Genomic DNA, 26947 nt, shown 5'->3' on the forward strand with positions numbered 1-26947 from the left:
AAGTGTTTGCTTCCCCGGCTCTCAGGGACAGAGGCCGTGTGGCTTGACAGCCAGTTTCCTCGGTGGGTTTCTGTGTTCACATGGAATTCCCGGGTCTGTATGAGAACCAAGGACACCAAGCATCTAGGATTGAATGTCGTTGGCCCATGTGGCGGATAACTTAAAATGTAGACAAAGCATCATTCTACCACTTCGGATTTTAATGAATTTCAGTCGGTTGGGCCAGGGATGTTCAGTTGTCTGACTTTGCATCTTCTGTAGAAAACTGAGTTTGGGCAACAACTTGCCAGGACAATGAGATTGCACAAGTTTAGCAACACGCTCTTTTCATCCCCGGGGCAGCATACGTGTATAGGCAGCCAACTAACATGTAATTAAATTTTATCCTTCACTAATAATTAGGGAAAGCGTGACCCGATCTCTTATTCCCAGCACCAGGCTGGGGTTAGACCACGGAGCGTGTGGGTTTGCAAGTAAACCGAAAATATCATCGTTATGTGTGTTTGGTATTCCCAACACCTATTCTGAATTAGTAAGATTTTAATAGACATCATTACATATTCAAAGCACGGTGTCCATCCCAAGTTCTGATTGCAAATATATATGCAAGCAGGTTTATCCGGCTCTTTCCCCGACTCAGGGATTGATGTGAGTACTTGGTAGGAGACGGTGGTTGTAAAACCCACGAGACACCATCCCGGGACCAGCAAGGGACTCAGGTGCACTGACCCGGCCGGAGGAGGGGCTGGTTATACATCACTAGGCCTATGGCGGCCCATGTACAAGGAGAGAAGCAAAATTTTAAAAAGAAGCAGAAACCACTGTAATGTTTTCAATAATAAAGTTAAGTTTATAAAAGTATAACATAGGGTGACTGAAAAAATAAAGATAAGCAAAACCCTTCATGATTGAGCGATAGTACATGAGCACCCAGTCTAATGTGGAAACTGCAGGGAACAATAAGGATAGTGATGATGATTTTTTTATTTTTTAAATAGATTTTTATTGATTTCAGAGAGGAAGGGAGAGGAAGAGAGGGATAGAAACATCAGTGATGAGAGTATCATTGATCAGCTGCCTCCTGCACGCCTCCTACTGAGGCTCGAGCCCGCAACCCGGGCAGGTGCCCTGACCTGGAATCGAACCGTGACCTCCCTCCCGGTTCGTAAGTCGACGCTCAACCACTGAGCCGCATCGGCCGGGCACGATTATGATTTTAACGGCTGACGCTTCCACTGTTCTGTGAACGTCTCAAGCATCGAATTCCCTAATTCTCCACTTAGAGAGAGGGCACCGAGGCGCATGCAGCCCCTGACTGTCCCCAGGTCACAGAGGAAGGAGTGGGGCAGCCACCCGTACCCAGTCCTGTCCTCTGGGTGCCCTTTCCTTGGACACGGATGTCCGTGTCTCCTTCAACACCAGGTTACTGGGACTCTACCCTGTGCCCAGGACCCGGGAGGGCGATCTGAGACAGGCAGCTCTGCTGTGCACACGAGGTGTGCAATGGCGGAAATTCCAGCAGTGGAACAAAATCTCCGGAAATTCCGCATTTCATCAGGCGTCTGCATGTTGGACGTGGCTGTTACCATGGACAAGTTTCCTACATTGAGTGGGAAATATAGGGATTTTAATTATCTCTAGCCCGGCTGGCGTGGCTCCGTGGTTGAGGGCCATCCTATGACCCAGGAGGTCACTCTTTGATTCCCGGTCAGGGCACATGCCCGGGTTGTGGGCTCGATCCCCAGTGTGGGGTGTGCAGGAGGCAGCTGATCAATGATTCTCATCATCGATGTTTCTATCTCCCTTCCTTCCTCTCTGAAATCAATAAAAAAATAAATATATTTTTACTAGTCAAAAATCTCTAATCATCCGAACATTGTATAAAAAGAACATTGCTAATTTTTAGATTTCATGTCAGTCATTTTTCAAACATACCACGATACCCATGAAACAGAACCTCTTAAAGCTGTTGGCGATATTACGGTTCCTCCACTGGCGTCCTAACCTTCGGCGTGGCTTTGGCTGCAAATCCTAATGGCGGGTTTTGGCAAGGCTTTTGTGATCGTCACCAGAAAGACAGCGAGCGCCCTGCTTCAGGCGTCAAGAACTAAAACAAGGGCTTTGAGGACTCGCTGGCCGGCTGTTCACTCAGCCCTGCGCCCAGCGTGGGCCTGAGAGCCACTCATTCCATCTCGATGGGCGGCTGACACCTACAGAAGCAGGTCAACCCGAAGTCCTATAAGGAATCAAACAGACTTCCTTTTGGCTGAAAACTGTGATTTGTATCACACAAGAGATCGTGGCTGCTCTCTTTTTATTTGTGTCAAATAATACAGGGATCCTCAAGGAATGCGGCTTCCGCTGAACACTTAATTTTTTAGCTCCAACTGCGTGTGCTTTCCGAGAGCGTTTCTCTTAAACACTAAGTAGCCTCTTGAATAAGATGAGTTTCTGTCACTTGCAACCTAAAGCCAGCTCTTCGGAGCACCTTCCACCCCAAGGCGCCGAGGAGGAAACCTGCGGGGAAAGAAACACGCTGAGGATTCCGTGTCCAGAGATCGCAAGGACGAAGGTGCAGGGCGAATATTCTGCTTTCTGCACCCACACAGTCAGCAGGGGCCCTGACGCTCGGCGTGGACGGGGTCAGCGGCATCCCCAGACCGTCCCGGGGATCTCAAGCTGCGCATTCCCCAAACTGCGCTCTTGATGCCCCGCCCACCCCGGAAACACGGGTCCCCTCTGCAGTCTTCCCGTCTCAGTACGTCCAATCCCAGGGCGTCAGTTGCTCAGGCCCCACATCTCAGCGTTACCCGCGATTTTTCTCTTTTCCTCGTACCCGCAACTGATGGAGATCCTGCGGCTTCTGCTCTCGCTGCCGTCCAGCGCATCCCTCGCTCGGGCCAGGGCACGCCCCCTCTGCGCAGCCTGTCCCCGCCCTGGCCTGGCACCCCCTGTACACAGACCAGGTCCCCAAATGCCCCCCGGGCCAGCGGCAGTCCTGGGCTCGCTTCCTACCGCCCTCGCCTCCTCCACTCCCGCAGGCTCTGCCGCGGCTCTGCCCTCCGCCCTCCGCCCGGGGAGCCCTGTCTGCAGGTGCCCACGTGGCAAGCTTCCCGTGTCCTCTCGACCTTTGCTCCGATGTCACCGCAGTGCCACGTGAGCCGGGGGCGGGGGGGGGGGCGGGCAGTGCAGCCCTCGTGCTGGCACTCCTGTCGGCCTCCTGGCTCTGACCCCAGCGAGCACGTGGCGCTGTGGTTCCGCTCCCGCCTGCGTCACCGCTGCCTCCACCCGCGGGGGCTGGAGCGGGGCCCTTCGGGAAGAGACCGCCTGCTTCCATCACCGGTGTCCCCAGCGCTCTGTCCCAGGGCCCTCGGGACAGGTGGTGGCCTAAGTGAGTGGACAGACGAGACGCTCCCCGTCATCAGGGTCTGTTCCGAGGTGGCCTTGTTCTCTCCCGGGTCCCTCCTCGGGGCAGCAGTGATTCCATCGGCGCCTCTAGGTTATTTCTACCAACCAGACACGCTGGGACAGTGGGCATCGCCCCCCACGGCCCGCACCCCACACCCCCACACCACACCCACACCCCCACACCACACACCCCCACACCCTCACACCCTGACACCCACACCCCCACACCCCACCCCCACACCCCCACATCCCCCCCCACACCACACACCCCACACCCCCACACCACCACACACCCCCACACCCCCCCCACACCCCCACACACACACCCACGCCCACACCCCACACCCCAACACCCCAGCCCCACACCCCCACTCCCCACACACACCCCACACCGCACACCCCCACACCCCGACACCCACACCCCACCCCCCACACAGCCACCCCACACCCCACACCCCCACACCCCGACCAGGGCACTCAGAGCCTGCACGGCATTCTTCCAGCTCTTCCCAGACCCTGTCTCTGGGGCCGGATGATGGAGGGTGGGCCCGGCCCCCCTGGAACCAGGGGTCCTGGGTTTGTGCCTGCCCTGATGACGACACGTGTGTCCACCTGAGAAACGAGTGTTGACCGGCTCTGTCCGCTTTGCACTTGAGGTTTTCTGGCTCCGCCCGCGCGCTGGGCATCCCCCGCGGTGACCCTGGTCCGCTGCCTCCCGGGCCCCTTCTCTGCCCCAGGGACAGTGCCCTCCGAGCTCGGGTCCCTGCGAACCCCTCACTCTCCCTTCCAGCTCCCAGCCAGCCGCCGGGAAACGTGGTCTGGAACGCCACGGACGCCAGGGTGTTCCTGAGCTGGGAGCAGGTCCGAGCCATGGAGAATGAGTCGGAAGTGACGGGGTACAAGGTGAGTGGCGGGGTTTGCGGTGGTCTCCGGCTCCCGCCAGGGCTTTCCGGAAAGCGGGGCTCCATTTCCTCAGTGAGGGAGGTCGGGCTTCTGGCTACAACCTAATGGAGTCGTGCACATGTCAAGCCTTGTATGAAGAAGGCTTGTCCCCAAAATGTCTGAGTCCTTAAATACAATGAAAGTGCAATAATTCTGCTCACGTGGGGGTTTTGGATAAAATGTTTGTAAATGGTTTGTGTTAGTTTGCTGCTTCTGATGCTACCCATGGATGACTTTAAAAACAATGAAAACTGCCTGGCTGGTGTGGCTCAGTGGTTGAGCATTGATTGATATGAACCAGGAGGTCACAGCTCGATTCCCGGTCAGGGCCCATGCGGGGTTTCTGGCTCAATCCCGAGTAGGGGGCGTGTAGGAGGCAGCTGATCAATGTTCCTCTCTCTCATTGATGTTTCTATCCCTCTCCCTCTCTCTAAAAAAAAAAAAAAAAATCAATAAATCATATTTGAGCCTTAGGTTTGGCTCAGTGGCTAGAGCTTCGGGCCATGGTTCAATTCTGATCAAGGGCACGGACCTTGTTGCAGGTTAGATTCCCAGGCCTTGGTCAGTGCCCAGCCCCGGTCAGGGCATGTGCAGGGGGCATCCAATCAGTGTGTCTCCCTCCCTTCCACTCTCTCTGAAATTCAGTGGGAAAATACCCCCAGGGGAGGATCACCAAAAACAAACATATGTAAGAAAACACAATGAGACGCATTGGCTCTGGTCCTCCATGCGTGTCCACCATCAGGGCAGGGGTCCTTGTCCCCACCCGGACACCTTCCCGCTCAGCTCCCCAGATGACCCTCACCCTCCCACACGCTGTGGTTGATGGTCCTGCCACGTGCGAACCCCAGGCAACGACTGTGGCTAGGGAGAGCTGAGGATGGGACTTAAGCTGGGTGGCGGGGGGAGGGGGGAGTTCCATCTCCGGCAACATGATGAGTGTGTTGACGCGTTCCAGGTGTTCTACAGGACGAGTGGCCAGGGCGGCCTGCAGGTGCTGAGCACAAACCGAACATCCGCCGAGCTGCGGCTGCCCGTCCAGGAGGGTTACGTCGTCCACGTCCGGGCCACGACGGCCGGAGGGGACGGGGCCAGCAGTGCGCCCGTCAGGATCCCGAGGAGAACCAGTAAGGGGCCAGGCCACACCCTCTCCCCCACCACACCCGCGGGGACCCCGAGTCCTCAGGGCCCGTCTGCCCACTCCTTCCCCACACACTGTTCATCGGGGGCTGAGGAAGGTGGGGGGTGAGGGGTGAGGCAGGGAGAACTAACTCCTCTGAGTCACGTATAATAAGGGGAAGGATAAGATAGGAAGACAGAAAAGACGTGGAGAAATATGTAGCAAAACTATCCATTTGGATCCGCCCCCCCCCCCCCATGCTTTCCCAGTGAAGCCGGCTGTAATGAAACCCTCCACTGATCCCAGTTGTGTGTGTCATAGAGCAGAACTGTTTTCAAAACTAAGCTGTTTTCTCAGATTCCGTGAACGTTAAGTGATAGTGTATGGACAAAGCCTAGGATAGTTTAAGACAGTGGTCGGCAAACTCATTAGTCAGCAGAGCCAACTATCAACAGTACAACGATTGAAATTTCTTTTGAGAGCCAAATTTTTTAAACTTAAACTTCTTCTAACGCCACTTCTTCAAAATAGGCTCGCCCAGGCCGTGGTATATTGTGGAAGAGCCACACTCAAGGGGCCAAAGAGCCGCATGTGGCTCGTGAGCCGTAGTTTGCCGACCACTAGTTTAAGAAAACGTAAATACAGCCCGGCCGGTGTTGCTCAGTGGTTGAGCATGGACCCAAGAACCAGGAGGTCACAGGTTCAATTCCTGGTCTGGGCGTATGCCCTGGTTGCAGGCTCGCTCCCCAGTAGGCGGCGTGCAGGGAGCAGCTGATCAATGATTCTCATCATGTATGTTTCTATCTCTCTCTCCCTCTCCCTCTCTCTGATATCCATTTTAAAAATACTTTTAAAAAGTAAGGGAGGGAGGGAGGGAAAAAAAGAAAGAAAGAGAAAGGAAGGAAGGAAGGAAGGAAGGAAGGAAGGAAGGAAGGAAGGAAGAAGGAAGGAAGGAAAGGAAAGGGAAGGGAAGGGAAGGGAAGGGGAAAGGGAAAGGGAAAGGGAAAGGGAAAGGGAAAGGGAAAGGGAAAGGGAAGGAAAGGAAAACCAGGGTGTTCATAGATCCCGTTGGCAGCTAATATGTGCCCCACTGTGAACAGAAGGCGGCTGATCACGACATGTGGTCCTTCCTGCGCTGAGAGGAAGACCAGGGTCTTGCCGCCGTGGCTGTGATGCACGAGCCGTATCAACCAGCTGTCTCTCACCTTGACAGGTTCGGATGCCAGGGGCTCCCCGTCGGCCATCGCCAGCGTCCACCCCGTGTCACGCTACCTGCCGGCGGTCCTGTTTGTGGCTCATGCCCTGTGGTGATAGCAGCTCCTTTTTACCATTTACTGCAAGTTAATTGGTGACAAAAAAAAGTGCTTTCACGAAATGCAGTGATTATGCATGGTTGTTTTTTTCCCCCCCAACTCTGTATTTTTAACTTTCTACGTAGGTAAAATACAACTATAATTCAAAAACAAACAGTACATCCTTTTAGGGGAACCTGAAATGCCTTAATACTTGATAAACCAAAGGACTTTATATATTATGTACTTCAGACTTTTGATATATAGGGTGTCCCCCAAAAATGTATACACACACGTTGAATAACTATGAAGGCGGTGTTTATTAAAATACATTTCGTTTTCAAAATTGAGCTATGGGCTGTTGAGGGGTGTACACATTTTAGGGGGGACGCCCTATAGGTGTTTGTCAGCGATGGTTTTACACACTGCCTGTGGATAAAGACTCCCATCCTCCCACGCGGACACGTGTATGCTTGCTGTGTCTTTCATTCATGTAGGGAAGCTCATTGAATCCAAAAGCTAGGCTCCCCGTCACAGCAGCACTGTCTGGGAGACGTGATCAGTGTTATTTTGAAAAGGGCCAGAAACGCATTTAGAAACGGCCCTGTTCTGAAGAGGGCGCATGGGATTCGAAGGAGGCTTGGAAAATACTGACCTGGGGGCGTCAGGGGGGCTGTTTGGCCCCAGTGTCCTAGGGAGGGGGTGGGATTCTTCCCACGCCACTTTACCCACAACTCATCTATAAACTGTGGGGCCGGTCACCCCCCACCCCCTTACCTGCCTTGGCCCCGGGAAGGACTTGGAACAGATACGGAAGGAGGCGTGAGCAGGCCTGCCTGGCCTGTGCAAACCTTGGTGCGAATGTGTTTACAGCAGATGCCAGGACTGCGGCGTTTTTACGGCCTGCGGCCCATTCCAGAGAGGGCTTTTGTTTCATTCAACGACACTGTGAAATTGAAAGGGTCACACTTTATCCTTCTCAAAAATTAAAAAAATAATAATAAGCGTGACTTGTGTCCTTCACACCTAGGAACAAGCTCGCAGCTTTTATTAAAACGCAAAAGAAGGAAGGGCTTGAATCTCAGCCCACACATTAAACAAAATTCACACGGTTTTTCATTTCCAGTTTCTGGTTTCATTAAGAGGCCCTCTCTTTTTTGGGGTGACAGAGACTTTGTGTGTGTGTGTGTGTGTGTGTGTGTGTGTGTGTGTGTTTTAATGAAATCCAGCGGTCTATCTGAGAGAGTCAGGCAGGCTTTCTAGTTCCTGCGGTAAATTTGTGATAGAACCGGGCAAGGCCGCTGGCTCTGATGTGTGCGGTTTTCAAAGGCTTTTCAAGGACGAGCCTTCAGAGCAATATGCAGAGAATAACGTGAAATCCGCAGATGGAGTGTTAGGCGAGGCAAAAACAATTTTTTACCTCTCTCTCTTCTTTTTCTAACAATTTCACAACTTGCAGAAACTTGTTCTTCTCTGCAGAATTCTCAGAATTGGAAGCCAGCAGTTTCATGTATCAGAAAGCATAAAGCTGTGCTTTTACGGTTAGAAATGACAATTTAAGATAACGTCGTCCTACGCAAAGGAGAAGACTGTTTATAACGTTCTCTGCAAGGTCTGTACATACTGTAAATACCGAGGAGAATCTAACCATTGCTCCTCCCGTCAGAAAGAGAGGCCGCGCTCTCTCCAGTTCCTGTATGTGAAGCTACACGGACTGAAGTGGCACCTCTTTATGACTTAGTGATTCCTATGCTTCCATTTTCAATACCACTGCTCTGTGTCTATGGCGTTTCTAGCAAGAGATCTCCATGAGATGTGTACATTGTTTCATATTGAAAAGGATAAAGAAGTATCTTTACATGTCCGTGTGTGTATCCTATGGTTATCTGTATGTATTATTTTCTATCATTCTAATAAAATCTATTAGCAATCCAATGCCTGTCCGTGATTAAATTATGGGGTGGTCCAAAGGAACATTGAAAGGGCCCCGGATTGATTATATCTTTCTGCCCACTTTCCGCTTCTCTCTTTTTAACAGGATATTTTAAGAAGTATTTGTACACCCTGCGGACTGAGGGCGCCCAGCGTGTGAGACAATGCCCTCTCTATTCGAGGCATAGCAGCTGCGGGGAGGGAGGGCAGAGAGGGGAAGCAGAAAAATTCACTTTGTAAAATTACGGTATTGAGTCTCTTCTGACTTTATTTGGTTGATGGCAGCTACTTGTACGTTTTTGACAAGTTTTTTTGTTTGTTTGTTTGTTTTTTTAAAGATTGGCATCCATTTGCCAGGCCCTGCATAGACTTTCTCTTTGGTATTGGGGGTAGAGACCAGCTTTTAAGCAACCCTTGTGATAGAAAAGGTTCTAAATATTTGAAAAAATAGACTAGAAAAAAAAAGATTAGTTTCTGACTAGTACTGGTGTATAGAAGATGATATGCCAGCGCTCGGTAGAACTAAACTCTCCTACCAGACTTTGCTTTGCTATTTATACACTTTTATAAGAAAACTAGAGGCCCGGTGCACAAACTCATGCACGGGTGAGGTCCCTCGGCCTGGCCGGTGATTGGGGCCTATCAGGGCTGTCTGGCCCAGGAGGAGCCACGGGAGGTTGGCCAGCTGGCTGGGGAGGGACTGTGGGAGGGCTCTAGGGCTTGTCCAGCCCTCTCGCCCAGTCCCCATTGGCCAGACCCCAGCAGTGTCTGCCCCCTGGTGGTCAGTGAGCATCATAGTGACTGGTCAACTGATTGGTTGGACACTTAGCATATTACACTTTTATTATATAGGATAAATGGCTCTTACAGAAAGACACCACAATGCCAATGTAAGCCTTCATTAACTGGCCTCGGCCTTCATTCACTAGCTCCTTCTCTCCCAGCCCCATGAGTAGCCCTCATCCTGACTTCACAGCAACTGGTTTTTATCACCCAAATATGCATCCTCAGATGCCTCAGTCTTGCCCCTCTATTTAAATCTGATCTATCTCCTAAGTTTCTCTTCACCTACAGTTCTCCCTCCATCCTTTATTTTTAACTCGCCATTCATCAGCACAATACAGCTCATCACTCTTGGTGGGCTGGCTTTGCCTGTAAATAAATTCGGTGGCTGCCTGTGGGAAGCTCCTGTCTGTTCAGAGACTCATGAATCACCCTTAAAACCCCAACAAGTGACTCTGACTTCCAGCCCCCCAACGTGGATATGCCTCCATCTGTATGTATGTTCATGCCCCGTGGGGCACAGAAATCATTTGGAAATAAAATTATAGTTTATTTAAGAAATAAAGTCGATCGACTAGGTACAGCGGGCTGCGAGGTGTCTCCCAGGGGCAGGGGCAGGGGCAGGGGCAGTAGCCCCGAGGTTAGTAAGGGACAAAGGGGTGCTGGTTACCGCCACCCAGAGTATCACCATGGTAGAACCTCTGGCGGAGCGGCCATCCCCCCAGGGTAACGTGGCTAGGGTGACGCATTGCCAATTAAAGGGCATCCCAGGAAAATCCGGGTTCTGCTTTCGTGGGTCTGGGGCAGGGCCAGGACGTGCCCTCTGAACACCTCCTGGGAGGGGTCCACCCTGCTTGCCATGGAGCACCTCTGGAAAGCGAGGGGCCCCCTCCAACTGGCCAGCAGGGTGGTGCACGTAGCTTGCTGTGGAGGCCTCCACGGTATTCACGGGTCAGCGTAGACCAGGCGTCCTCAAACTACGGCCCGCGGGCCACATGCGGGTGTTTTTGCCGTTTTGTTTTTTTACTTCAAAATAAGATACGTGCAGTGTGCATAGGAATTTGTTCATAGTTTTTTTTTTAAAACTATAGTCCGGCCCTCCAACGGTCTGAGGGACAGTGAACTGGCCCCCTGTTTAAAAAGTTTGAGGACCCCTGGGCCGTAGGGTCATGGAGTATGCCTGCCGGGTAGCAGCACCCGAGACTGCAGGGCGCCTGTGGGAACACAGGTCCTCCGAGGCCAGGTGTTAGATGGAGACATGAGAAGCGTCAGGCTCAGACAGGAGGGACTATTGTAGACGGAGCAGCCGCTGCTGCTGTAGGAGCCGTCTGACCAAGGAGTTCTTCAAAGCGGCCGCACACGGCTGGCCCGTGGCACCTCGTCCACACGCTCCCACGAAGGAGGCCTCGTGCCCCGGAGTGACTCTCCTGCTACATCAACATCAACAGGCCACCGGAGGGTGCTCCAGCGCCGGGCGTGTATTGCCACCGAGTCATTGCGCTCGCACCTGCGTAGGGCAGAGGGGCCTCTCGCCTGGTGGTACTGCTGTGGCCTCCCCTGCACGCATGCGTATGGCGAACTGGCCTTGATCGTCCGGTGTGCGCTGATGAGGGTTCCCACAGTGCCACGTGGAACCCCGAGGAAGCTGCGTGTGCCGCCGGGCCTCGGGAGAAGTCGGACGTGGTGGACGTGACCGGCCCTGCCCTCCCCACTCCACCTGCCGCCTCTCCATTGTCTGCAGCCACCGTTCTCTGAAGGGGAGTTCACCTTGGCGATCAGGACCGGCCTCGGGGGAGCCTGGATGTCTCTTCCGTTGCTTCCCCTGTAAAGGGAATTACCAGGCCCTACAGCTGTGCCCGAGGTAGAACGCGAAACACACAAGGCTGGCTGGCGGTCCGGCCTTATTATTTAATCGTCCTCGGTCTCCTCATGAAGCGTGGCCTGTGGCAGGAAGGAGCACCAGGCCCAGGTATCACCGGGCAGGTGTTCGTTCGAAAGGCGTCGGTAAGCGCTTCTGTGACGGGCTAGTGAGCGCCCTAATCCGTCCTGCAGAACAGCCGCCATCTCTTCCTCCTCATGAGCTGCGGATGCGTTGGGTAACGCAGCTTATTACGTGTTCCTGCCGACTTTCACGAAGTGTGAGTACCCACAAGGACGAAATGCTACGAATGTGTCTTTCAAACACGCCAATAAGGTGTTGTTTGTTGTTTTTTTATAAAAGACAGCTTGTAATCAAGGCTTAACACTTACTTGTAGAGGATAGGGTCGGCTTGTAAATATTTATATTTGTGCAAATTCTTTACTTGGAGATGCAGAACAGTAAGTTACGTAGTTAGGATGAGTCATGATTAGTGTCATTCCTGTGTCAGGAAGCTACGTAGCAACTAAAATGAGTGGCCCCAGCCGAAACCGGTTTGGCTCAGTGGATAGAGCGTCGGCCTGTGGACTGAAAGGTCTCAGGTTCGATTCCGGTCAAGGGCATGTACATTGGTTGCGGGCACATCCCCGGTGGGGGGTGTGCAGGAGGCAGCTGATTGTTGTTTCTCTCTCATCGATGTTTCTAGCTCTCTATCCCTCTCCCTTCCTCTCTGTGGAAAATCAATAAAATATATTAAAAAAAAAAATAATAAAAATAAATAAATAAATAAATAAAATGAGTGGCCCCTTCTCCCACCAGCCCCACCCCGGTGTTGGGTGAAAACTCAGCCCCAATTACCTCTCCACAAGCACGTGTATTCCTCTTCGTTTATTCTGTCCAGCTTAATGGAGATGTAATTGGCATGTGACACGGTGCAAGGTCAAGATGCGACCTTAAGGTGTAAGGTTAACACGTAACAACGGGATGATCTGGCAAATGTATCCATTGCGTACAGATCCCACCATAAGCTGAGCTAACACCTCCGTCACTTCACATAATTCCCATGTTTGGGGGAGTGATACCATGTAAGCTGGAAATCATGCACTTGTTATAGCACAGTGATACTATGATCACACGAATAGCCTTAAACCTCTTTGAGTGGTGCCCGGTCAGGGTGGCTCAGTGGTTGAGTGGTGACCTATGAACCAGGAGGTCAGGGTTCAATCCCCGGTCAGGACACATGCCTGGGTTGTGGGCTTGATCCCCAGTAGGGGGTGTGTAGGAGGCAGCCGATCAATGACTCTCTCTTATCATTGATGTTTCTCTCTCCCTCTTCCTCTCCCTTCCTCTCTCTGAAATCAATGAAAGCTTTTTTTTTTAAGTTACATAGGAATATCAACTGGGCTTCGTGACGTCAGAAACTTGGAGACCGGGTCCCCAGGGCTCAGAAGATAGTAACGCAGTTTAGTAGGGGAGGCCTGGAAAGGGGTCATGACCCTGGGATGGAGCTCTGGGTCCTGCACTTGTTGGAGGTGGGCTGGGGAAGGACAGAGCTAATGATTGGCCTTCGGCTCGTCGTCCCAGGAGGCTCACTTGGTAAAAGGGGACGCAGGAGAAGCGTCAGGGGTGCAGGCCTGCGCTGGAATAGCCGTTCGCTTTGACACGAGCCGGAGCCCGAAGAGGCCCCCGTGGGTTCTGTGCGGGGCTCGCGCCTGAATGACGTCAAGCCCGAGTCGCAGGCCAGCGAACCTCCGCACCGACTTTCGTTATCGGGGAGGGATTCGGCCACACTGAGGCTGCCGAGCACAGCTTTTAACAAAAGAGCCAGGTCGCCCGTAAACTGAAGAGAGACTGTGCCGGGGGCAGTGGGCAAACATCGCAGGACAGTGGGTGTGGCCCTGGGAGAGGGAGCGGCCGTCGTAAACACGCGGGGATGAAGTTTTAACTCGTCAGATACGCACACCTGGGCTCCGACCCGCTCCGCTTTTCAAAGCGAAAGGAGCGTGAAGTGCCCGCCGTGGGGGCGTGTTTCGCAGGGGCCTGGTGGCGTGGACACAGCAGGCCCCGGACGGGAGCGGCACCTCCTGTCGCTCGTACAGTGTCCTGTGTGGCCATTGTTTCCGAGTTGTCACGTTGGTCCTCCCATGGGTGACCATGTGTGACTAGTTGTGTGTTTCTTTTTTTTAATACATTTTTTTATTGATTTCAGAGAGGAAGGAAGAGGGAGAGAGAGAAACATCAATGATGAGAGAGAAGCATTGTTAGCTGCTGCCTCCTGCACGCCCCCTACTGGGGATCGAGCCCACAACCCAGGCATGTGCCCTGAGCGGGAATCGAATGAACCGTGACCTCCTGGTTCATAGGTCGACGCTCCACCCCTGAGCCACGCCGGCCGGGCCGTTGTGTGTTTCACTTTGAGCTTCTCTGCCATGTTGTTGACTCGGTGGAGCAAGCTGACTGGTTTATCAACTCCGTGCAGGGAAGCGGCTGTGCTTCACGACCTCCGCCGTGTTGTCTGCCCGCGTTAATGAACCGTGAAGGAGGGTTTACAAACCTATTAAGACAGCAGCGCACGGCATCCCTGATTATCCCCGAATGACAAGGCCTCTCGGTAATAGACGCCCGGGACCCTACTCGCTGAAGGTCCCATTCCCGTCCACAGGCCACGAGGGGTGGGAGGTGTGGCTTCGCCATCACGCACCACCAAGCTCATTTCCGAAGCTCATTCCTGACGAATTCGCTTCCCAGAGAGTTGGAACTGCACGTTTCCAGAGCTACGGTTGTCTGGTCCAAGCCCGTTCCTTTTACAGAATTAAAAATCCGGGCCTGTAACTTCCTAGAGGCGGGGCGTGCCTCTGACCCCTCTCTCCTGGGGAGCAAAGGTTGCCTCCCCCCACCACTCCCTGCTTCTTTGTTCCTCACCCTTCTCTTATGGCACCCGGAGCAGGGCCCTCGGAGCCACATCCGAGCTTTCCTTCTGCCCGAGGGAGTTTTACTCCGACCTCCAGCAACTCCGGAGACACCCAGGGGCAGAGGGCGTGGCGATGGGGAAGGTCTGTCTCGAGTTCCCCGCTACAGCACCCCACCTCGGACAAGGGTTTCATCGGGGGTGTGAATGCCCATGCCACTTCCTGCTATGTTCATCGCCTCTCTCGCCGTCTCCTTTTTTTATTGGTTATTTTCCCCCCATTAGTACAAAAGGGGGATGCGTTCTCCCTTTATGATCAGTAGCCCCCATTTTCACTGTTCTCCCAAATTTAAGCCCAAACCCAAAAGCAACAGAGAGGTCTCCTAAGCACCAAGAGCCCCCCAGAGAGGCTGAGCTGACGGCGTAGGCCCCTTCTGGGCAGCAGGCCCCCGACGGCCTCCTCTGGTGGGATCCCCACTGGGCTCTCCGTCAGAAAACCAGACTCTGGCAATCAACAGCGACATGTTTAACACTGGACAGGAAGCTGTTGATTTAATTCCCACTTTAAAAAAAATATTTTTCAGAGGAAACTCAATCCAGAATGTCCCCCTATAAAAAGGAAGGTTCTATCTTACGGCTTCTGAAACTCTGTTTCAAACGCAGACTTAAAAATGCATTCATTACAGCCCAGCTGGCGTGGCTCAGGGGTGGAGCGTTGACCTATGAACCAGGAGGTCACAGCTCAATTCCCGGTCAGGGCACATGCCCGGGTTTCGGGATCGATCCCCAGTAGGGGGCGGTGCAGGAGGCAGCCGATCAATGGTTCTTTATCATCATTGATGTTTCTCTCTCTCTTTCTCTCCCTCTCTCTCTCACCCTCTCTCTCTCCCCCTCGCTCTCCCTTCCTCTCTGAAATCAATAATTAAAAAAATATTTCTTAAAAGTCCATTCATGACAAAATCAGCAGAACTGCACCCAGGGTGAAAAAAAGCCACGGTTTGGGCCCAGTCTGCTCTGTGGTGTTTTCGGCTCCACAGCCTTCTCCCTCTGTGGCCATTTCTCCTGAGAGTCAATGATCAGATGCCTGTTCGGCTTATGCTGTAATAGTAATTAAGCACGCATTTCCCCTAAAAGACACAGTTGACGTGTTTTTGCTTATGATGGCCCCTGCAATGCCCCTTTCCCTGGTGGAGCTGTTTGACTTTAAAAACCAGTGCCATCCGAATAATCCTCCGAATCTAATAAAGATTCCATCAGCGTAACATTGTTATCCGTAGGCAGAAAGAGCCAATTCAATTACGGCGCCGGTTGAAAAATTGAAAGGCTTTTTAACTCGCGGGTGGAAAGTTGTAGTACATATTAAAGCGGTTAGTACAGAATCCGTGCATCCAGGCTAACAAATGCTAATACGTTCCTTTGTTACCCTCTAATTTATATGATTCATGGGAGCCTCCAGCCGGCGAAGCTGCTACTAAATTTCATGTGCATTAAAAAAGCAGCAAAGCAATGAATTGTGGAGCTATTAACACCGGGGTCTGCTGGCATTATTAAGCCCAGCACATCCCATAGGGTCGTGCCACGGCTTCCTCGGAAGCCCGGAGAAAGGTCATCGGAGCGTCCTGGGCGCCCACGCGCGGCTGGCGGCGAGCTGAGACCGGCGCCCGCCGCACCTCAGGGGCGCCGCGTCTAATAACCACAGATCCGCCGTGCCCGCGCGGCAGGTGCAGCGGACGCTGCCCCCGGTCACACGTGCTTCTCCCTGCAGTAATTACAGATGAGCGGGGAGCGGGGAGGGAGGTAATACGGGCTCCTCTGCTTGTTTGCCTTCCTGCGAGCAGGCGGCTGGCGCTCCCAAGGCAGAAAGGGCCCCAGGACGTCCTGGGCGCGCGGGCAGCGCGGGTTGAGTAGCTGGAATCCGTTCGTCTTTTCTTCCGGGCGGTGGTGTTTTAAGCGCTGCAGGACCAACCTGCACATCTTCCGACTTCAACGCTGCAACAGCGAGCCCCCTGGGTACAGTACAGTAACCTCTTAAGGACTCACGTGGGTGCAGAGGGGAAGGAAACAAAGTCGAGGCCCACGATGCCCACGTGACTGCTGGCTCCGGACACAGGATCACATCCAATTGTTAACGTTTGGAGAGTCTGCAGGGGCTTTACCGGAGGTTAGAGTTTGTGCAGCTGAGAAGACCAGCAGGGGGGACAAAACCCAATTTCGGACGGTTACGGTGGATCTGGACCCACGGTTTTCTGTGGCTTCTTGTCGCTGCCCCCGCACTTGACTTTGATCCTGCGGCCCTGGCCCCAGAAGGAAATATTTAGCTTTTGCCAATTTTAAATCCTTCTTCAGCGTTACCGTTATGTTATTCCGGTGCCAACCAGTTAGAGTCCATTCAACAACTTTTTGAATGCCTAAAACAGTGGTCGGCAAACCCCGGCTCGCGAGCCACATGCGGCTCTCGGGCCCCTTGAGTGTTCTAAGGCCACTTCTTCAAAACAGACTCGCCCAGGCCGGAAACCGACTTCTGCGCGTGGGCCACCAAGTTTCAATCGCACTGTACGTGCGTGCCTGCACGTGGTATTTTGTGGAAGAGCCACACTCAAGGGGCCCAAGAGCCGCATGTGGCTCACGAGCCGCGGTTTGCCAACCACTGATTTAGGCCATGTTGGGGGCTTGGAAGACACAGCTATTATTTGATGGGAAATAAAAGATAATAAAATAAGGTCCCTGGGCCCCAAGATTTTTGCATGCTCAGTAACAGTCTAAATTTCACCTAGACAGAAACTTCCTTGTACGGACAGAAAAACGTCTACCGTTGGTAACGGTACCACATCCATCTTCCCAAGGAGTCGAGGGCCAGAGCGTGCGAAGGATATCCCCGGTAACCGGATGTTCGTCCCTTTGTGCTGCCTGTTAAGTAGGTTTAAAGGAAACGGCACCTTTGGAATTGTGGGGAGCGGCTACAGTGTTTGGACAGGTTCAAGCCTCGGACTAATGAGAGGGCACAGTCCTCTCGTGGCCACGTGCAAGTCCCAGCTTGGAGGGCAGGGCCCCTCCAGCACAGTGATAGCCAACAGCTGGAGTTGTCAGCTTGAACCTGTGGTCCGAACACGTGGCCCCACGTGCCTGAGTGAGATAGGCTGCAAGGAAACAAAGCTGGAGCAGGTGCATGTAATTGAGTGGGATCGAAACTCACGAGAATGTTGTAAACATCTTGACCACGCCCTTCCGTTGCCTCCTGGAAATCTGGCTACAAAATAAAGACTCGGCTTGTGGGCGTCGGCGCTGTCTCTCCATGAGGGAGCAGTGACCCACCCAGACCCAGCTTTCATTCCCTTGTCTGTCTTTTCTAAGCCTTTCAGCCGCCCCCCCCCCCTCAGGGTCACCCTTGGCCGTGCCGGTGCGGCAGATGGAATTATGAATTCTTTGTGTTGTGGACGCAGCCCTGTGGGGCGGGGATAGCTTTAAGTCAGGGCCAGGGGTGAAGGTAATGCCCAGCTGTGTCTCGTTACATTTACCCTCGCAAACTCCGTGCGTTTCCCATACACTGTGGGGTTCCCGGGGCCGCCGCTTCCTGAGGCTGCGGTAACCACGCCACCAACTGGGTGACTGACGGCACAGACACGTGTCTTCTCCTGGTTGCAGAGGCGGGAAGCCCCACATCAAGGCGCTGCGGGCCAGGCTCCCTCGGGAGGTCCTGGGGCAGGTGCGCCTTCCTTCACGTGAGTCCAGCATCCCGGGGTTTCTTAGCTCGCCCTGCAGATCTCCAGCCTCTCCCCCTCCTCATGTGGCCGTCTCTCCGTTCCCATCTCCCTGAATCGTCACCGCCTCATGAGGACACCAGGTGTTGTTAATGCCGGAGGCTGTGCATGTGTTGGGGTGAGCAGGAAAGCTCTGTACCTGCCTCTTAATTTTGCTGTGAACCCAAAACTTCTCTCTAAAAAAATAAAATCAGTTTTTTAAAAAATATATTTTTATTGATTTCAGAGAGGAAGGGAGAGGGGGAGGGAGAAGGAGACATCCATGATGAGAGAGAATCATTGATTGGCTGCCTCCTGCACGCCCCCTACTGGGGATCGAGCCTGCAACCTGGGCATGTGCCCTGGCTGGGAATCGAACTACAACCTCCTGATGGAGGACGGAGCTCAATCACTGAGCCACACTAGCCAGGCTTCAGACCCTTTGAATCGATCATTTGTTTGAGTACATTGTTGGTATGAGTGACAGAAGAAATTCAGTAGCCTGGATGCAAAAAAAAAAAAAAAAATTAAAAAAGAGCTTTGTAATCTGGGAGGTCCTGTGACAAAAACAGCCTTTTCTGTGACCAGGATGGAGAACAGATATACATCCTCACCAGTCAAGCTAGACCCGTGGTCGGCAAACTGCGGCTCGCGAGCCACATGCGGCGCTTTGGCCCCTTGAGGGTGGCTCTTCCACAAAATACCACGGCCTGGGCGAGTCTTATTTTGAAGAAGTGGCGTTAGAAGAAGTTTAAGTTTAAAAACTTTGGCTCTCCAAAGAAATTTCAATCGTTGCACTGTTGATATTTGGCTCTGCTGACTAAGGAGTCTGCTGACCACGGAGCTAGACCAATGGGAGACCTTGCTTGACTTCAATGAATGAGCTCCATCCTCCCGAGGAGTAACCTTCCTTGTGTACTGATGTGGTCAGCCGCACTCTCACTTACAACGCCATCAAGCACCAACGGTGTCCTCATCCATCGGGAGGCTTCTCTATCCGTCCTCCTAACGGCACCCCCTCTGTCAGCTGGCGACAGGCAGAGGGCCCCCATCCCATTTCCTTGTGTAATCCGGTCCCATCACGGTGACCCCGTTCTGCCTCCGCTCACTTCTCTTTTTCATCGCCGCCGTGAGTGATCTAGGATCGCGTCCACCCAGACACGTACGCAAGCCCGGACGTGGGTCCTCACTTCCACGCGTCTCCTCGTAGCTTGCGTCACTGCTGTCGTTTTGAGCGGGACCGACGCGGCGAGGCCCGGGCTGGGGCTGCTGGTAATTCCTCCGGCGCCCAAGGCACTGCTTGCTGCACGGACGGTGCTCGGAATGGGCCCGAGTGAATGAATAGCCGTACTTTGCAGGGAAAGAAAATCTCATCGGCTTTAGGAAATTGGGCTATTTTGCGGGGGAAGGGAGGCTATCCTTTCTCATTTTTCATACACAGGTTAGAGCTAATTTCCCAAAAGCAGTCGATACCCTCTCTGAATTTTGAAAGTAAGTGCATCACTTGCTCATCTTTAAGTGGAATTAAAATAGTACTTATCTCTTCGGCTCTTTTAAAATATATATTTGTATTGATTTCAGAGAGGAAGGGCAAGGGAGAGAGAGAAACGTCAATGATGAGAATCATTGATTGGCTGCCTCCTGCACGCCCCCTACTGGGTGGGGATCGAGCCTGCAATCTGAGCATGTGCCCTGACCAGGAATCGAACCGTGACCTCCTGTTTCATAGGTCAACGCTCAACCACTGAGCCACGCCGGCCAGGCACCTCTTTGGCTATTAAGGGGACTAAATAATTCAGTGTACTGAAAGTGCCAGGAACAGGGAGGGCTCCCAGCCATAGAGGCGTCCGGGGACGGGGCAGCCGGAAGTGCCCCTTCTGGGCATAGACAGTCTCTTCACAGCACGACCACATGCCCTGGGCATCCCGGTGACTGGGCACCTGGCCAGATACAGCCCGAATTAATGTACTAGGTCGGCTGCCAGCACTTAGCCAAGGTGTGGTGATCGCTTAAAGTGATTGCAGATTCGATGAAACAGTTCACGTGGGACTCCACGCAGCCCCGTCATGTTTCTGAGGCCAGCGAGCCATGAACATGACGAATGCGGTGAACTGCTCATTCCCGAGCCCGAGGAATGGCGCTGTGGCCTCCAACACCGCGTGAGGGGAGCCTCCGGGAGGTTAATTGACCACAAGATCAATATGCGGAAATAGTACGATATGACGACTAAGAAAAAGCCATTCCTTTTCCATCCGAAGGCTCCTGAAGAAGCGTGTATTCCAGCGAGAGCGTGGGGAGACGCCGGTCGGGTCTGCGCTAAATGCAGAATGGCCCTCCCAGCTGTGTGCGGTGTGCATCCATCAGGACGCTCTGGAGAAGGAGGGTCAATACCGGAGCCTGAGAAAAATGCCGTTCGCGGTGAACGGAATTCATAAAGAAACGCTACGCCTGTCCGGCCGGCCGGCGGGGCTCCGTGTCTGAGTGTCAACCTGTGACCAGGAGGTCACGGTTCGATTCCAGGTCAGGGCACGCGCCCTGGTCCCAGGCTCGATCCCCAGGGTGGGGTGTGCAGGAGGCAATCGATCAATGATGCTCTCTCACCATTGATCTTCCTATCTCCCTCTCCCTTCCTCTCTGAAATCAATGGAAATATATATCTTTTAAAAAGAAATCCTAGGTCTGAGAGGCAGAGAAGGTTTGAGGAGAAACTCAGAGCCGAGGATGGTGCCGAGGAGAGGACTGGAAGGAATTCCGGTCAGATGAGCAGGGCTAGAGAAAGGCGGAGGCAAGCAGAAGGAACACGGTCTATGCCCTGGTAAACAGGTGAGTCCGGTGTCCACGGAAGGTTCCCACGGAGGCTGGGCGGGGGCAGCGGCCGGCGTCTTCTGAAAGCTTGGCCCCTTTGGGCCTCCATCCCATTGTGAAGACCCGATCGCTCACTTTTGAGCAAGTCTCCATTGACTTGAAGGATGAGAGTTAGGAACAAATAAAAACCCATGTGGATAACGATCAGAAGAGCAGGTTTTATTATCACCACTGCGAATAAAGCCCTTTCTCCTGGCAACAGACCAAGCGTGCACGCCTAGATGGTGGGAAAACCTTGAAATCACTTTTTCCTTAAAAAGCAAGATCCTAAAATTTGATTAATTGTCCCCACATGTGACCGGCCCCTGGTGAAACCCGGCTGTGGGTCCAGTGAGCTCCCCCGACAGACAACACTTCACATGGACTGCCACGGCTCAGAGCTGGGCCGTAAGCGGGTCCTATGGGACTCCCTGGGGAGAGGGCTCTTGGACGCCTCTGCCACCTGCCTAAGGCCTTCGTCCCGTGAGCCGCTTCCCTCGGTGACCGGGCCCCGTGTCCTGCTCTGTAACGAACCACAGCAGCGAGTGCGGCCGGGGGCAGAGTCCTCCTGGTGAGGCACAGACCTGGAGGGGTCTGGGGATCCTTGATCCAGGTTCAGTCTTCAAACTCCTTGCTCCTCACTTTCGAAGGTGGCCTTGTATGGCAAAGCCATTCATCCGGTCCATGGAAATTCACTGAGCACTTACTATGCGCTGGGCACCGCGCTGGAGTCTGGGAATACATTTGTGAATGGGACCACGTGGCACCTGCCTTGGTGGAGCTCGGGTTCGCCGGGGGCTGAAATAGATGAAGGCAAAGACCCACTTTCCTTCAGCATGTCCTTTCCTTCCCGGGGAGGGAAGCTTGCCAGCCCGTCATGGAACAGTGAATAAAGGGCAGCCGCTGACGGGCGAGTGCACGGCTCTCTGTTTTCCCTAGAAAAAAGGTTAATTGGGTTGTTAAGGGCAGCGTACGATTTTAAAGTCCAGTAGAGACGGAGGCCGTGGAGGCTGATGCTGGAATGGTTACTGTTCCTTCTCCTAGCCGAGTTTCCCGGGCCTTCCGCGCTCTCCACCCGCAAGAGAAAATGACAGACGGCCCCGCATATCACAGCCGGACACTCGGCACGTCCCAAGGAGGAATCTGTAAGTGGGAACACAGCACGCCGGGGAGGGTCATCGATTTTTCAAGGCGACTTCACCGTCCTGGAAGTCGTGAGGTCACGGGTCCCAGTTGAAAGGCAAGTGTGGGTTTCGGAAGACACCGGGTGAGGAAGTAGAATGGTAGCGCCGTGGCCTCCTTGGAATTGAACAATGACTGCCCTGGCGTGTTGAGACGGCTCGCCCACCCCGGCTGCTTCCTGCCCAGGTTTTCTGGGTGCGATTCAGCCCCCAGTGTTTCTTTTCAGATGCGATTGGGACCTATTAGCCCGGCTCCCTCCGCTCCCCTCTGCAGAGCGCGGGGAGGTTTCGGTGCCCTGCACCCACCAGCACATATCCCCTCCTGTTGGCACCAGCTTGTGGGGGAGACGGGAAACTGGATGGCGCAGAAGGGCCACCGTGAGCCAATTCCCCTCAGCGACTGCGGTCTCGCTGGAGCCCATGTCTCCTGCGTTACGGACGCCCATCGTCTCCTGTGCTCTCTGCCTTTGATGCCTCATCAGTAACCGGGTCTGAGAGGGGCGCTTCCCCGGGTTTAGGAGTAGCCGGGACGGGCACGTGGCTGCCAGTGCACCGGGCGCCCTGGCGTTTGTCAGGACTCGTCTGTGCTCAGGATTTACTATGCAGATGGGACATCAATCTGGCTTTGATTTCTAGACATTTGACAGATTAGTTCATCTTGCGTGAATATAAGTAAAATACAGCGTTCGCTTGGTTTTCTCTCCCTGCACACGCGTCTTTCAGGCATGCAATCATGGGAGGCCGTGGCGGTTGTAAATTCTAACTGTGTTGAATTAGGCTTGAACGTGTGCTTCTTGCCTAAAATTTTGAACAGAAAAATCCGGTCAAGAGAGGTTGAGAAAGCCATTGAATTAAAAAGCACTGAAGCCCGGCTGGCGTGGCTCAGTGGCTGAGCGTCGGCCTAGGAACCAGGAGGTCACGGTTCGATTCCCGGTCAGGGCACATGCCCGGGTTGTGGGCTTGATCCCCAGTGGGGAGCAGAGCGTGTAGGAGGCAGCCGATCGACGATTCTCTCTCATCATGGATGTTTCTATCTCCTTCTCCCTCTCCCTTCCTCTCTCTGAAGTCAATAAAAATACATTTTTTTTAAATAAAAGGAAACTTTCTCTATTTACTTGCTTTCTACACGCATTGATTAAGGACTGGGAATTGCACAGATTCTTTTTGTTGCTCACATGAAAATCCCATTTGCCAAAATCCCGGCTCCGGCTCGGGGGTGCCAGTGTCGGAGCCCGGCCTCAGACCCCGCACTGTAGTCCGATCTGTGTCTGCGCTTAAACCTCTCCTACTGGAAGGCCGTTTTTCATCGCGTGTCCTTAGAGTGCTGCAAACTTCTCAGTTAGAGAAGAATGACATTAAACAGACAGGTCCACCGGCTGTGGGAACGTTATTTACCAATGTTTTCTTTCTCCAGCACAAAATGAAAATGAATCAAAATGAGAGCGACAGCAGAACGTGGAAAATAGCCGTGCTTTAAAGGGACCTCTTGGCACAAAGCAGAACAACGCTTTAGGAATAAACACATCCAAGGTTTTCGAATGCAATCGAGTAACGGGGCTGCAAATCCTTTCATCAAAATTGTTTCTGAAGTTCAGGCGTTTTATAACCCTGTGCAGTGGCTCACTCACGTGTATTGACCGTGCACTTGGGCCAGGCCCTCTGTTAAAGGTGTGTATCTGCGTGTGTGTGTGTGTGTGTGTGTGTGTGTGTTTGTGTGTATGCAGGTACCAGACTCGGAAATGCTCTTCTTAGCATCTACTAAGAGGCATAATTAATTAACAGAGAAAGGTTCAAAAGGATAATTTATTGACATGTGGGTCCCGTAAATGGAGTGTAAATTATTACATTGAAAAGCCACAAATGGAAGCATTTGTTGAAAAACAACTATCTAGAAACTTAAAATATATGGATTAAGATTAGGTTAGCACAAATAGAATCTAAAAACATGACGTTGCCTCCATTCTTTAGCAATATGGGAAGTATTGTCACAAATAAATTTAAGAATCTGTTTTAGTGGAGGATAATTCTATCTGTAAAATTCTAGGTTCATCTATATTGCCTCCCCCCAAAAAAAAAACAAACAAAAAACACACAACAAAACGTAGTTTAGAGAGTAAAAGTCATTGTTAAGGTACTGTATTCAAAATAAAATTGTGTCTCACCACATACTCTATATTATAAACTGAATCTACTGTAAGTAGTCTTATTCTACGCCAAAGTCCAGCTGATCTAATTACTAATCTATGAGCAGACGTGTTTCCCTCCAAAGTGGTGCCAAAATGTTGCACAGCTGCATCCAGGTCACACCGCCCAGCAAGTCACATCGCGTGGCATCGGACAGGTGTTTCATCAGCTGGTGTTGGCTGAGAGGTAGGAACTTTGATGAGGGAAACCCAGAATCCGTGTGTCGGGGGATGTTACGGATTCTTAAAACCGCAGCATTAAACCCAGCCCATTTCCAGGATTAGCATGTGTGCTTGGGGTTCTCTCTGGCTCACTCTTTACAAATCCACCAGCCCGGGGCGCGGTGTGAAATCCCCCTGGGTTCTAAGTCCTGCTGGTGTCGGGGCTTAACCACGATCCCCACCTGGCTCTTCAGTTCCGGCCCCTGCGTTGGCTCTGTGACCGCCAGCGAGACTGTAACTTCTTAGAGAACAGAAAACTTATTTGTCTTTGCCTCTTCCAAGATGTCTGTCCATGGGCCTGGCGGTGTTGACTCTGTGCGCCAGGGCTACACCGTGTTCCCAGTCATCCTCCTTGGACCCGCCTCGCCGTCTTCTGTGACACGTCCCCGCTCCTACAGCCTCACACCAGGTTTCTTCCCATCCCCCTTCCACCTGCCTGAATCCACAGTCCTCTGCCGAGTTGGTGCTCTCGCCCACGTCTGCCGGAACCGTTCACGGTTAATGTTTCTATCCCGACCTTGCCTCATTCCCTGGAAGGCGGCCACCTCCGCGCTGGCTGGTCTCACAGGGATTTTCCATGGTAACCCTCTGGTGGGTGACGCTCTTCTCAGCAAATGCACACAGTGTTAGGGCTCAGCGATCTAGAAAGAGAGATGCATGATGAGGGATGGTATCGGATTTAAGAATAAACTTCCTTTCTCGAAAGAAATGGGCGAGTTACAAACATTGTCTTATTTTCTTCCTAGAAGAATTTTTCAAATTACGGAGTCACTAGCCCACAACAGCTTCAGTTTGGTTCTCCGCAGGGACTCGTACGTAGTTAGATATATCGAAGTCACCTGTAGAACTTTGAGTTCAAGAAAGTAAGAATTCCATTCCCAAGCTCGCTCAGCTGAGGTGCAGCTACCTCCGCTCCACGTCCCTAATCGACTGCAAAGATAAACATCGGGAAAGAATATATCCCAAAGAATGGCTTTTGATCCCACTAGGAAACAGCGCCTTGCGTGTGTTTTGCACGTTGTGATGGCAATTTCAAAATATGTATATTTCTGGCTCTAAACACAATTCTAACTGTATTTTTTTAAAACTTTTGATAGGACAAAAAATAAAAGAAGAAAAAATCGGAGAATCGTTTCTTTTTCCTCCGGTGAAATTACCTTGGTTCCTTACTTGGAACATATGCGGATTCCAGGCTACATTCAAATATTCAAAACTCTGTTCACTCAAACACTCACCTCTCCACCTGATAAAGTCTCCGGGCGCCCAGCAGGACACTGGTAAGCCTTCCCAGAATCCAGGGATGCAGAATTCCCAGGGGGGTTGACAAAGTGACGCCTAAATGAGGATGTCTGAGTGTTTTTCACTCTTAGCCATCCCGGGGTTTCTTGAGCGGAGTGCCGGCGGGCGTGTGTGTGCACACAGGATGTCCCCCGGGGTTCCTTGTTGCGCTCCTGGTCTGGGTTTAAATGGCACTTGTCACCTGCAGTGTCTGTGTCCTGGTTCCCAGGGGCTCCATCCTTGTTGCTATGGCGACCGGCAGACAGGGGGCAGCGGGGAGTGGAAGAGGCAGCCAGACTCCCTGTGTCTCCCTTACCTTTGAAGGAACCCACGGAGGGGTCTGCTGTGTGGTTTCGGATTTTATTCTCACAACTTAAAAAAAAAAAAGAGGTTTTGTGGTTCATTCCGAAGAAATACTTGGAGCATTGCCAGAGTCTCCGTGACAAGAGGAGACAGGATGTTTATATTCCGGGGTGCAGCGGGCATGTTATCCCTAAAAGTACTCTACCTGTGCCACTGCTTTCATCTTGAATTTTAAATCAATGCCGGGGGGGGGGGGCGGGGGGGGGGGAGAGGGGGGACATATGTAATACTTTCAACAATAAAGGTTTGTTTTTTTTAAAGAGGGAATAAAATATGTAATAGGGCAGAATCCATGTCAAACAATCAAGATAAGCTGCTTCTCTGGGTAAGGTTAGGGCAGTGGTCGGCAAACTGCGGCTCGCGAGCCACATGCGGCTCTTTGGCCCCTTGAGTTTTTAGCAAAGGCCAGCTTAGGAGGACCCTAATTAAGTTAATAACAATGTACCTACCTATATAGTTTAAGTTTAAAAAATTTGGCTCTCTAAAGAAATTTCAGTCGTTGTCCTGTTGATATTTGGCTCTGTTGACTAATGAGTTTGCCGACCACTGGGCTAGGGTAACAAGGAAGTCTGCAGCTGAAACGCTCTCTCTGCACCGCCCCAGGCTCTCCGTGAAATGACGGAAAGAATAAAGAGCCACAGAAAGCAAGCGCGGGGGTTCCCGCCCCTCCTCCAAATGTGGGGGGGCATCTGAAAGGTAAAGCATCCGAGGAGGGCCGGCCCATCCCTAGTGGACGTGTCCCCGAAGGACGAGCCCACAGACAGTTCCCTGGAGAGAGTCTCCAAGTCAGGGGGGCAGCCAGTGTCCACGTGGTCCACACACCAGTCCCCCCCGCCCCCCCCCTACCCCCCGGGGTACAGACACGTCCTCGACATTTAAGGCAGCGCAGCCCAGCC

The 26947-nt window shown here is 52.5% G+C and overlaps 1 protein-coding gene across 1 annotated transcript in view; it reads left to right on the plus strand.

Annotated features, from left to right (window-relative positions):
- Nucleotides 1-6781, plus strand: part of CNTN3 (contactin 3) — an 86976-nt gene extending 80195 nt beyond the window's left edge. The window contains exons 20-22 of the mRNA XM_008154986.3: nt 4199-4311; nt 5309-5477; nt 6684-6781. Coding sequence (XP_008153208.2) covers nt 4199-4311; nt 5309-5477; nt 6684-6781 — 380 coding nt within the window. The remainder of the gene's footprint in view (nt 1-4198; nt 4312-5308; nt 5478-6683) is intronic.
- Nucleotides 6782-26947: the final 20166 nt, after the last annotated feature.

The sequence above is a fragment of the Eptesicus fuscus genome, chromosome 18 (genome assembly GCF_027574615.1).
Source record: "Eptesicus fuscus isolate TK198812 chromosome 18, DD_ASM_mEF_20220401, whole genome shotgun sequence".
Classification (NCBI taxonomy): Eukaryota; Metazoa; Chordata; class Mammalia; order Chiroptera; family Vespertilionidae; genus Eptesicus; species Eptesicus fuscus.